The 13,291-nt window shown below is 34.1% G+C and overlaps 1 protein-coding gene across 1 annotated transcript; it reads left to right on the plus strand.

The window, feature by feature from the left end:
- The first annotated feature begins 1,734 nt into the window (after positions 1 to 1,734).
- On the plus strand, positions 1,735 to 12,864 carry LOC115991918 (RWD domain-containing protein 1). Its single transcript, XM_031115899.1, has 11 exons — positions 1,735 to 1,974; positions 2,186 to 2,251; positions 2,359 to 2,426; positions 3,409 to 3,439; positions 3,559 to 3,628; positions 6,101 to 6,158; positions 6,604 to 6,732; positions 11,411 to 11,502; positions 11,882 to 11,966; positions 12,142 to 12,220; positions 12,360 to 12,864. Exons 1-11 carry the CDS (start codon positions 1,968 to 1,970, stop codon positions 12,422 to 12,424), a joined length of 750 nt encoding a protein of 249 aa, XP_030971759.1. The 5' UTR covers positions 1,735 to 1,967; the 3' UTR covers positions 12,425 to 12,864.
- Positions 12,865 to 13,291: the final 427 nt, after the last annotated feature.

The raw sequence follows: 13,291 nt of genomic DNA on the forward strand, positions 1-13,291 counted from the left end.
TGAAGTATATAAAATATTGTTAAATTTCTACACCTGTCCCACATGCATTATATGGGTCCCACCATCATTTTCTACGGTTCTAACATTATTGATGTAAAAGACTAAAACAGTACATGTTATTACGAGTTTACCAAAACTATAAATAAATAAATAAATAAATACATGTTACAGGCAAAAAGAAAAGGAGCTTTAATAGACGGCTCTAATCATTTTGATATTCACTTTTAACTCTAATAATTTTAATTAATTCTTTATTATCTTGACTAACTTTTATAATTTGTTTGTGACCACAAGTTTTGTAAACAAAGGGGTCTTGATTTAAGTGAACGAGACATACTAATTAAAGTGATAAAAGAAGGTAGATAATAGCCACATGTGTAAATATAAAAAAAAAATGATACAGTATATTTAAAAAAAATTACAAAAAATATATAAGTTATCATATCTAAATAGTAAATATACAAACAAAAATCCATGTGAAAGCACATGACATCTCATACATTATATTAATGTTGCGAATTATATAATATTTATTATTATGTCATTATTATTATGAAACATCAAATATTATATAACAATAGTTGACGTGGGATTTGGCCCTCCTTGTTTTGTTTACGTTATTAAGGATAAGGCATGTGGCTTCCTGATCTTTGTTTCCGAATGAGATTTACAGTTCCCAAAAAAAAAAATTTGTGATGAAAATGCATTTTGTTATTAAAGTTGTAAAGTTATCATTTAGTTAAATAAAAAGTCAGTTTTTAAGGGTGAGTTATACTTCTACACATGAGTTTCTAACATTTTTTTTACTAAAAAAAGAATTATTGTCATCAAAATATTATATATTATATATTATATAACAAACAACGTGTCTTAACGGTCATAATTTTTTTTTTTTTTTTGGAGAAACAAAGATTTTTTTTTTTTGAAAACTTGGAGAAACAAAGATTAAGTATGTACTTAAATTGTCATTAAGTGTGTAATTAAATGTATGTAATTGTCATATTTGCTAAAATTGTCATTATGTAATTAAATAATAATTTTTTTGAAAAAATAAAATAAATTGATCACATGAAAAAAATCTATAAAATTATAAAAATAAGAGTTGAAAAAAAACCATAACTTTTTTATTTGATCAACATAAATTTTTCAATGGATTTGGATTGAAAACTTGAATTGAATCAATTTAAAACTTATATGATTTAATTAAACCAAAATAAAATTAGAGGTTTAAAATAAATTTCAGTCAAACTTAAAAGATGTAATTTGCATTTTAGCCTAAACTAAATAAATGCTAATGACCTAATTGGTCTTATGGTACCCCCTTAAGTAATAGCTAGGGGTTGAGAGGTAAGGAGGAATTTCAGTCAAATTTAAAATATGTAATTTGCATTTTGACCTAAACTAAACAAGGATTAATCACTTAATTGGTCTAATCACGGATTAAGAAAAAATGCTAGGACTATAACTTTTGACACAATTTTTACTATAATTTATTTATGTGACAAGTTGTAAGTGGTAAAGTAAAAATGGTAGATTCATTTGGGTTTACAACAACTACTCACAACTTATCATATGGATCAATTATAAAAAAATTGTGGCAAAAGTTGCGATTCTATTATTACTTGGGCTAGGGAGAGATTTGGATAAAAAGCTGAGATTTTTTTAACTATTTAAAAAGGAAAAAGAAAAAGTTTTAGTATTTTTTAAAAAATACACAATTCCGGAATTTCCCAAAAAAAAAAAAAAAACAAAAACAAAAAACAAAAAGACCCAAAGAAGTGAAGAAGAAAAACAAGCGAAACAGCAAAAAAAGCCCACCTTAAAACCGAAGTGAGTTTGGGGTGGCCGTCTTCTTCAGCTTGTAGAGTCACTCTGATTTTATTTTATATTTTTATTTCTACATCCGGAGAATCACAGAACAGAAGCTATCAAACCGCTTTCAAAAACTCAAAAAGCCTATCACAGCCATGACGGGTATGCATAAATCTTACTCACTTTCACTATTTTTCTTTGTCAGATAACTCTATTATTTCCTCAAATATCAATCAAAATCTTATTTTTCCGATCTGGGTTTTCTTGTTACATCTTAAATCTGCTAAATTCCATAAATTTTTTTAGTTCGTAGATAACCCAATTTCGTTCACATTAAATTTACAATTTTTGTTTGTGTAAAATATGTGAACAGACTATGCTCAGGAGCAGGAGATGGAAATTGAGGCTTTGGAAGCCATACTTATGGATGATTTCAAAGGTTTGTAATTTGTGTGATGCTCCTTTTTTTTCTGCCAATGAATTTGAATCATAATTTTTGTTTGTGAGTATTGCTATTTTGACATGCAATATGGCTTTGTGTTGCAGAAATTCACTCTAGTGAGAGTGGCTTAAATACTTCCAACAGATGCTTCCAAATAAAAGTAATCCCCCAGGTACATACTCATCCCTTTTTTTTTAAATTTTAAAGTTACAGATTGTTTTAGGCTAGGAAGCACAAACACTTCATTTGGGGTGCTGTGCCCGTGTTGTACCTGTGTTATTACCGCCATGTTATATTATAAATTTTTAGAAATTGCTTGTATTGCCATGTGGTATCCACGTCCGTGTCCGTGCTTCCTAGGTTTTAGGCTTGGGTTTGTATAATGGGGGGACTTGTTTTTTTGATAGGTAATACATAATGGGGGGACTTGTTAGTTAGGTTATGGTAGGAAAAGTTTTGTCCAGGTTGTTTAACTTGTGAAGCTGGACTCGAGTTTGTGTTCATGCCACATTAATAGCAAGTGGGTGTATTAAATTCTAGAAGTTTGTCATTGAACCACAATTCTTAGACTTGGGAAGTAACAAGAAATGCATGAAATTGAAATGCAAATATTTTGTCATTTCCATGTGGTGCGTGCATGTGTGTTTGTAGCCACCACTGATGCATTTTGTGACATTATGCAAAGCAGGGTGAGGCTTTGTGTCAACTTTCCTAAGAATCGATTTCTATGTAGGATGTAAATGTGTGTGTTCAACCCTACAGATCAATCAATTCATTTTATGTGATGTATGCTTAATTTTTTCCTCTCCTTAATGTGTGGAGTTAGGAAGTTATCCTATGCACTACTTATTTGTGACATTTTTAACCCCCCTCTCTCTCTCTCCGGGGGGGGGGGGGGGGTTGCCACTTTTTTGTCTAAAACTGTATGAATTACAATTGGATATAGTTTTTGGAATTGAAATGTAGTTTCTTGGGTATAGTTTTCAGAATTGTTACAATCTGGGGGAGGGGGATAATTGCCCTTTAGACCCCTTTTCTTTTGAATTGTGTGTGTGAGATTACAATCTAAGGATACTTCCAACTTTCTTCAATTTAATATTTTTTCTATTGCAAACAATTTTCCTTACATGTATTATGTTGCTTATGTTCGACAGGATGATGAGGGAGATGAGTTGTCCACTCCAGGTTATTCTAGTTTTTTTTATTTTTTTCTTTTCATAATTGATAAGCATATATTGCTTCTTTTTCCTAATACACCCACAAAAATACACTTTTGGGAACTTTTTCCGAAACTTCTGTTGCAGTTGAGCTAGCTTTGATTTTCTCACACACAGAGAAGTATCCAGATGAACCTCCGCTTTTAAATGTAAAGAGGTTGGTATATTCTTCATGCGGATATCGCTGCACTAACGAGCAGTCTACCATTCTCCCCTTTTATAAGCTTTAGCAGTTATTCTATAATAACTATAACTCAATTTTTCACCTTTGTTTTTTTTTTGTTTTGTTAGTTTCTCTTTTCTACTTTGACCTTAATTTTGATTGGCTTAGCTTTGCTCTGAACTCATTGAACGCACCTCTACTGCATACAAGCATACAACACAAAAAATCAACATTCTTATGCATACAAGCATACAACACAAAAAATCAACATTCTTAGAACTACCTTCATTTGGTGAATGCACAATTAAAGTGGCATCATATGGATTCTCAAAAAAAAAAAAATGTGGCATCATATGGTTGCACCTCTACTCTGTTATATGCGTGTCCCTACTGCCATGTCTGTGTCCTGTAAATAAGTTGTAAACCATCCTTCATGTTGACCTTGGTATCTAAAATCTGTAACACATAAATTTTCACAATACTTATGCTACTGTGTTGCTTCTCTGTTTTCATTTCATTTTTTATAATTACCCCACTAGTAAAAAGAAATAACTATATACCAGTAGCCATTTATCTGAATGCTGATTTAACCAGATTGCCCATTTCCATGCAACCAGAATCTACAATTATATCATCTTGTCTACTACATTCCCCTGCTTGCTTTCCTTCGCCAATATATCTGATAGTCTCTCCCCTGTTTATTGCATAAATGAAAAGATGATATGAATTCACCATTGCATAGATGAAATATCAAAACTGCGTATCCTATACTATGAAATTGTTAATGGAATTTTTTTTTTTTTTGATAGGTAATAAGATATATTGATATCAAAAAGGAAATACCCTAGTACACAGGGAGTGAACAAGGGGACAACAAATCAAAAACAAAAATTGCAAGAATCTAGGAAATCAATAAAAGAAGGGAATGATTGGTTTTGCAAAGCAAACAACCAATCCAACAAAGTTCTAAAAAAGAATAGCTTGAGGTCCGGAATAGATCTCTTAATATCTTCAAAACAACGACTATTTCTCTCCCTCCAAAGACACCACATTAAGCCATGAGGAACGATGGACCATATATAACCATTTCGATGACGACCAAAGTTGCCTTGCCAACACCCTAACAGCCCCTAAACAGTATGCGGCATAACCCAAGATACTCCAAATAAACCCAAAACCATAGACCATAGATCCATAGCAACGGGACAGTGAAGGAAGAGATGGTCAACCGATTCACCATTACTCTTGCACATGTAGCACCAATCCAAAATCCACACCTTCCTTTTTCGCAAATTATCAATCGTCAAGCATTTCTCTAAGGCAGTAGACCATACAAAGAAAGCTACTCTAGAGGGAATCTTTTGCTTCCAAATATTGCTCCTAGGAAAACCGAAGATAGTAGGACCAGCTAAAATTCTATAATAATCTTTCACCAAGAACCCCTTATCTTTGCTAGGAATCCAACACATCTTATCCTTACCAAACTCCCTTATTGAAGAATTGTATATGGTTTCCATGAAGCTTGACAAAGCCTCTAATTCCTGAACATGCACACCCCTAAAGAAGCTCACATCCCAAAAAAGGACTCCATTGGGGGATTTCATAAGCTCAGCCACACTAGCGTCCTTATTCCTGCAAAATCTGAACAGATCAGGGTAGCTAACTGCAAGAGGTGTCTCTCCACACCAACGGTCTTGCCAAAACTTCACCCTAGACCCATTACCAATATCATACAGAATATGGCGTGAGAAAGAAGGCCTACCGTGACTGATACTCTTCCATAAACCAACACCGTAAGGACCATTAACAGATCTGGTACACCATCCCCCCCATAGACATCCATATTTCAACTATATCACTTGTCTCCAAAGGGCATCCTTCTCAAAGTTCTCCAAAGGCCATCCTTTTCAACATCATATGTGCTGAATAAGGAATGAGCCTTCGGCAAAGTTCTTGACCAATAAAGTCCTGGTTCATAGCCTTAAAAAGTAGTTTAGGGCCTTGGGGTCAGTTAAAATGTTCATGTGTGGTGTTGTATTTTAACAACTCCATTTGTGGGTTCAAGACCCGTGGGATTTGTGTGTAATGTGCCACTAAAAAATATATTAACTACTGAATATGACCAATCATTCTTTTTGACTGTTGTTTTTGAATGCTGGCTTTACTTACTTGTTATGGATCCAAATGTTTCTTGTGCATGTACTTGCTGATTATTCAATCTGCTAAATGGTGCAAATTTTAACTGGGGCTTTTGGGAGCTCATCTAAATGATAGGAGTCTCTTTTAGAACTTATCCTCCTGTTACAAATTTCAGATGAGACAAATTTGTTATATGAATAGTACTCTGTTATCAATATTTCCTTTTTCAGCTAGATTACTACTAATAAGTGGTAACTGTATGAATGTGGTTCTTCAAACTGAACCCATGTGTTATGTTCTTTAGTGATGGTAGTTTTCATTTTCCAGTTTGCGAGGAATACATACAGAAGATCTTAGAATTTTGAAAGAAAATCTTGAACAAGAGGTAATTTTGGTGCAACTGAGTTCGTTTACATTCTTTATGTTATACGATTTCCTAGTAATGGAGTGCAGTTGAATATTCCATTCACCCTCTCCCCTTCCCTCCACCCCCAAACATGGAAAAAAAAAACATAAAACAGCCACCTGAGATGGAAAATATCAGTTTTGTTTAAGAAATGTCATAAAATGAAAATGGTCTGATGGGCGGTCAGTCACTCTATTAACCTAAACAAACTTAGATTGCATGTCAAATATCTCCTGAGAGCTGCAAAATAAGAAATGATGTGGTGCCCTTTTCTCACACAGACTGACGGGGCTTTTTAATTACTGAAATTTATAACAAGCTACTAATGATGTTTAATCTCTAAGATGGTTAAAATACTCAAAAAGTGATGTGAAGTTGTACAAAAAATATATAGCATATCTTGATTTGTTATTGCATTCCACAGGCATCTGAAAATCTTGGTATGGCTATGGTTTACACACTAGTTTCATCAGCTAAAGAGTGGCTTTCTGAACGATATGGTGTAGACACAAATGCTGAGGATGCCGAAGCAGAAGAGGCGACAAAAGATGATGTATGGATGTTCTATAGTTTCAATTCTTTCTTATATCTATTGTTTTTTTTTTTGGATAGGTAAATATCTATTGTTTAACTTGATATATGTTTGCTATACTGATATGTAAATATGTAGTTTCTGTTTCAGAACATTTCTTTGCAAAATATGTGATGCAACATAGGCATGTAGAAGCAGAATTTGTCACATGATTAATATGTGATGCAACAACATAAAATCCTATCTTCACTACTCGAGTTCATTACCTAACATGATTAATATTTTCACTTTGAGAGGTTGATTTTCTTGTACCCATTGTATGCTTTCTGTGTACTTGGATTCTTTTTACATCAATAAGTATTGTTAATTATTAACAAAAAATCATAGTTCATCCAGGAAAAGGAAACAATAAAATTATAAAAAATTTGTCGCAACTGATCTCTATCAACATGCCTGTCAGATCTCTAGAGCTTGCAAACCCATTGACTGTGAAATGTTATATTGTATTTGTAAATCATAAATTTGATGTGGACAATATGGAGAGAATGCAATTGGCACACTTTTGAAGATGTGGAAAGTACGAGGAGTCAGTTGTTAGCAACCTTTATTAGCTCCTTATACAAGGGGTCTCAAGCGTGGGGCTTTACAAATAATAAACCAATCATGTTATTCATAGAGTCATTATTATATTATATAATTCTTTCTATTGTAATTATTTAGGCTTCTTCGTGTCATTTAGACATGAAGTAGCCTTTTTTTAAATAATTTTTTTCTTCTATTTAAAAAAAAAATTGTGATATCATATATTTGTTATAACCATTAAAAAAGAAGAAGCATTATCTGTTTGTAATCAAGATTGTTGCTGATGTTACTTGTTGAATTTTTCATTCCTCTAAGACATATTATGCCTTTTTTTCTACTCTGGAGTTTCTTACTTCCCTTAGAATTGCTCCTTAAGTTGCTTTTCATATCTTTGTTGTTTTTGTTGCTGTTTCTTGTGTTCACCATCATGAACACCTTGTATTTGCTGTTTTTTCTTTTTCTTCATGATTAATATGAATCTCATTACTTATATATAAAAAAAAAAGGACATATTATGACTTTCAAGTTTAGACATTCAGGTGGCACACATGTCATGATTTTTTAATAAGGTAGGTGCTGGCAGATGCAAAAAATGGTGTGGTGAAGCCCATTCCAAGTTATCTAGTGACAGGGTTAGAAAAATATGTTTAAAAGTGGGAAATGAAATGGCTTATGCTGAAGATGAGGTGTTATCATGAATAAATTAGGGCTATACTAGGATCAAAGAATCCTGTAGGCAGAACAAATACTTTTTTTTTTTGATAGGTAAGAAAAATTTGTATTAAAAAGAAACTACTCCATCAAATACATTAAAAAGAGAGAATAATAAAGAGAGAATAATAGGGTGGGTGGCAAAGCCATTACGGAAATATGCATAGGTTTTAGTACAACAGTGTGTCTATATGTAATATGCATGCATGCATGCATGTGTGTGTGTATTGAAAAAGAATATTTTAGAAAATTGGGCAAAATGGTTTAGTTGCTTGACAGAATCAAAGGACTACATAAGAAACATGACAATAAGACTACCATAAATTTAATGAGGATGTTGAGATGTCAATTGGCAACACAAATAAATTGTGCATCAGTGAAAAGTTAAAGCCTTGGAGTCTCATTTTACTTTCTTAGAAACAAGAGGAGACATCTAGGCTAGAGGGCTTGGTCTTTTGCAGCAAGTTAGCAAGAACCAATGATAAGGCAACTAAATGAATTTCTATAATTCAAGTCGAAGACACCATAAAGTTGATTGGAAGCCCAAAAAGAATTTGGTGGAGGCCAAAAAGAATTTTGGGTTATAAGTTTCTAAACTTCCGATGACATATTTGGGTCTACCTGCAGGATCCACCTTCAAAGAGAAGGCTGTGTGGAATTCACTGCTTGAGAAAATGGAACAATGGCTGGAAAAGAATGTCTCTCTCCATGGGAGGCTAAGTGACACTAATAAAGAGCACATTATCTAACCTCCCAACATATTATTCCTATCTCCCATTCCCATGGGGGTTGATTGTCATATAGAGAAGCTACTGTGGGATTTTTTATGGAGTGGAATTACTGATGAGTTCAAGTACCATTTAGTTAGTTGGAGCTGTGTGTGCAAGCCCCTTCAAAATGGCGGTTTGGGTATTAGAAATTTAGTCTTGTTCAATCAGGCGTTGTTGGGAAGTGGATCTGGAGGTATACAACTGACAAAGGGGCTCTCTAGAGGAGGGTGGTGCAACACAAAGGTCTGTATGGGGTTAGCCTTTGGAATTTATTAAAGGGGTGGGAGGGTTTCCACCAGTTCACCTGTTTCAAGGCAGGCAATGGCTCTTCTATTAAGTTTTAACATGACTCTTGGTGTTACAGACCACCTTTACGAGATAGATTCCTGGAACTATTCAATATCATGAGAGAACAGGATGCTGTGCTGACAGATCATTTGACTAATGTTGGTGACAACTACCACTAGCATATAGGCTTTGTTAGACTGGTTCTAATAAAATTTTCCGTTACTTATAAAAAAAAAAGCTTTGTTAGACTGGTTCATGTCTGGGAACTGAGTTTGTTGCCTCTTTCATGGATTTGCTTTATTTAGGGTTGATAAGGCAGGTTGAGTTGGATACTCTATGTTGGAATCCTTCTCCACTGAATGTCTTTGAGGTTAAATCCTATTATAAGATGTTACATTCTACACCCCATTTGTCTTTTCCTTGGTGTTGCATGTGGAAGCCTAAAGTTTCTTCTAAGGTCTGTTTCTTCATCTGGGATAGCAGCTTTGGGGAGAATTGTTACTGTTGATAACCTCGGGAAGTGTCAAATAATCATTAGACTAGTTTTGTATGTGTAAGGGGGATGGGAAATTACTGATCACCTTCTCCTCCATTGCTCAGTTTCTTGGGGACTTTGGAACATGGTATTATCTCTTTTCAGTTTTGAATAAGTTATGCCTAAGGGTGTTGTGGAGCTTTTAGCAAGCCGGCAAGCAAGTTTGGTAGGAGGCATAGTGTGGCAATTTGGAGAATAATCCACCATTGTATCATTTGGATAATTGGTGAGAGCAGACAGCTAAGAGTCCTGGACGATTGAGGGATATGAAAATTCTGTCTCTGATCTGAAGCTTTTATTCCTCAATATTTTGTTTGAATGGATAAATGCTTTGGGTTTGTTGTCATTTGTTTTTTGTTTGTGATGCTTGATATTTGTACTTCGCTGCTTGATGTTGCTGTACCTATTGTACACATCCTATGTACATGGGCTTTGCCTATTTTCATATAATTGTGATCTTTCTTACCTTAATCTTCCGCTGCCTCTCCAAATTTTTCATTAGGGCGATCTCCTTTTGACCCTAATGATATATATAAAATTTGGTGTAGGTTGAGAAACTTAAGCAAAAATTATTTCTTGAATGATAACACCAACAAATTCAAGGTCTTAAAAAAAACTCTAATAAAGAAAATTATTGTTTTGGTGAAAAAGAGTTATAAAGCTGCCCAATCAATTTGATAAGACTCTGTTGAATTGATTTGCATGGATTGGCTTCTTGCCTGTTGATTTCCTTATATTGCTTTATGTTTGCACCTATTTTCTCATATTTAGTATGACAACTTAAGCAGAATTCTTATTAAGAAGGTTATTGTGTTGGTAAAAAAAATTAATGGAGTTGTCCCTAATTAATTTGATAAGATTTTGTCGAGTTGATTAGCATGGAGTTCCAGACTGTCCTTAATTAACTAGCTATATAATTCATCATAAGCTTTACATTTGGCGACATCCTTTTTTGCTTCCCTCCTCACACTTATTTTCATAAGCAACATGCTCTCTACATCTAAATAGGCTTCTATAGTTCTCTCTCTTTAATCTAATTGCTACTTGAACCTCCTTATTCTATCACCAAGTTTCCTTAGTTGGTTACCCACATCCTTTATATCCTTTAAGTACATCTTTAGCCATATTGAGGGATTAAATTTTACGCTGGCTGTAAACCTATTGTAATCCTCCTTTTTCTGGGCTTGGAACTGGTGGTAAACAAAATATATGACAGTAAGCACAAACAGAGCTGGAGTTATCACTTGATCTAGCCCTGGAAAGAAATTAAGGCCTTCTTTCTGGCTGGCAATAAGTTGACATGACCGGAATGAAGCTCTTTTTGCCATAACGAACTTGTAGTGGTTTTGGGTTGTCTGATATTGATATTGGCAGGGCTTCTATACTTTCTTTTGTAGATCTTTTAACCTCAGACTGTAATTCTTTAGGGGGTCCTCTTTTATACTCCCTGTGTACTTGAGTTTCTTCTCTTTCTAGTAAAAGAATTATCCTTCTCGATATTGCTCCTTATTCCAGCTGAGTGATACTTGCACCATTCATTAAGATGAAGCTTGTATACTAATGCATAATCAAGAAAGGAAGTCATATTTTTCCTTTCTGTATGTTACATTTTTTCTTTTGGCATTAAGTTTATCATAGCTGTCAATGTTCTGTCAATACTTCATTACCAACCAGGCATTTATTCAGACCTTTGCATTGGTTGTTTGTGTTGGGTATGCTTGCCTTAAATTTTGTTCTTGGAGCTGCTTCTAACTTTTGTTGTCTTCCCCCCTGCCCCCAATTTTCCCTGCACTCCCTTTCCTCTCCTTTTCAGGTTATTATTCCACATGGAGAACCAGTTACCGTTGAAACTTTTCTGGCATGGAGAGAAAGGTTTGAAGCAGAGTTGGCACTAGAACGAGCCAAGTAAGTCCTCTTGGTAGATTTTCATTTTCTTTTTTGGACCATGGATTCGTTTTCGTACCTCAGGTGTTTTCATTTATGAGAGGCATATTTCATTTTATGCGTTCCCTAAATAAATGTCCTTTGTGGCTGTGCGTAATAGATAAACGACATTTATAGATGTGGGAAGGATAAACATACAAACTCAAGAATCCGTGTTCTTGGAAATTTCAACCTTGCTTTTGATATTCTTTCCTAGTATTACCCTAGTTATTATGTATAGCATGAGTTCAACCTCTCATTTGATGTCCAATTCTTGTATCATTGCCTATCAAGTTCAAAAATATTGGTGCCGTAGTTATTATATTTAATTTTATGACAACAAATATGCACGAATTTTCAGGTTAATGCCTGAGTCTGCACTTACTGCACCTAAGGAAAAGAGGCTCTCAGGAAGACAGTGGTTTGAAAGTGGAAGAGGTTCTGCGGTATGTTACCTAACCTGACTATAAACCCCTCTTATCTATGGATACCTTAACGTAATATTCTCCATGCTCAGGAGTCAATAGCATTGCAGAAGAAAAGCTCATGGAGACTCCCTCTAAAAACTTGGCTTAATTTATAAATAATGAATAATTAAAGTGACCTTTTTCTCTTTCACAGAGAGGTCCAGTTGCGGTTGCTGAAGGATCTGATGTGGAAGATGAGGAAGATATTGACTTTGATGATGATGATTTCGAAGGTGATTCTCCCTCTCCATATTCATGTGTTGATGATTTGATGACCATGGCCAGATTTATCTTTTGCAAATATGTATGAGTTTGATAAGCCTTGTACGCTAAGTCTGACAAAGAATCCATTTTCTCTCTTTTGTTCGGCAGATGATGAAGAAGATATGCTTGAGCACTATCTGGCAGAGAAATCTGAGTCACCCTCTCATTCATAGATGAGAGCCATCTAAACAATGCATACGGAGAACTCTTCAGCATGGATCCATTTGTATCATTTTTTGTCGTACGTATTTTTGGCTTGTTTGTCTTGCCAGGAAATTTAGTTCTAGTAATTGTGATGCCATTTAGTAAAGTAGTGAGGATGAGGTATTATTGTAATTTTAAAACATTGTATTCCATTAATGAAGCCCCAGATGGCCATGATAGATTTTGGACATATGCATGCTGTCATGCACTATGCTTATTTGAACTATACTGTGCTTTTAGGAGAGAAAAGTGAGTTAGGTTATTGGTAATCAACAATTCTTAAGTATCTAAAAATGAGATCATTCTTTCATTAGCCCCCTTAAGCTTAAGGTGTCATGTGGAGAGAGAGGAATAATCGTACTTTTAATGGAATGGAAATTTCAATTGTTGAGATGAAATTTCTTATTTTTGTGATCATGGTCTTATTGGTCTTGCACTTGGGAATTATCCAAATTAGTTTGGAGATTTTATTGGCTCTCTTTGATTGTAATTCGTATTTAATGTATTTCTTCTAAGAGAACTGTGTTCACATAGTACATAATGTCTTTCCTATTAATAAAAGTTATTAGATTAAAGTATACTTTTGGCCTTTAAAGTTTGAAGTTATTCTCATTTAGCCCCTTTGGGTTTTAAAATTTCATTTAGCCCTTTATGTTTGATTCATTTTTATATTAGCCCTTTATGTTTTGAAAATTTTATTTTGACTCTTAATGTTTTGATTTAATTTTCTGTTTGGCCTTTGATGTTTGAAAATTTTCATTCTCATGAAAGACTAAAATAAATTGTCAGAATGAAAATTATGAAACGTAAAAGGCCAAACAAAAAATTGAATCAAA

Source organism: Quercus lobata, chromosome 5 (assembly GCF_001633185.2).
Source record: "Quercus lobata isolate SW786 chromosome 5, ValleyOak3.0 Primary Assembly, whole genome shotgun sequence".
NCBI classification, from domain to species: Eukaryota; Viridiplantae; Streptophyta; class Magnoliopsida; order Fagales; family Fagaceae; genus Quercus; species Quercus lobata.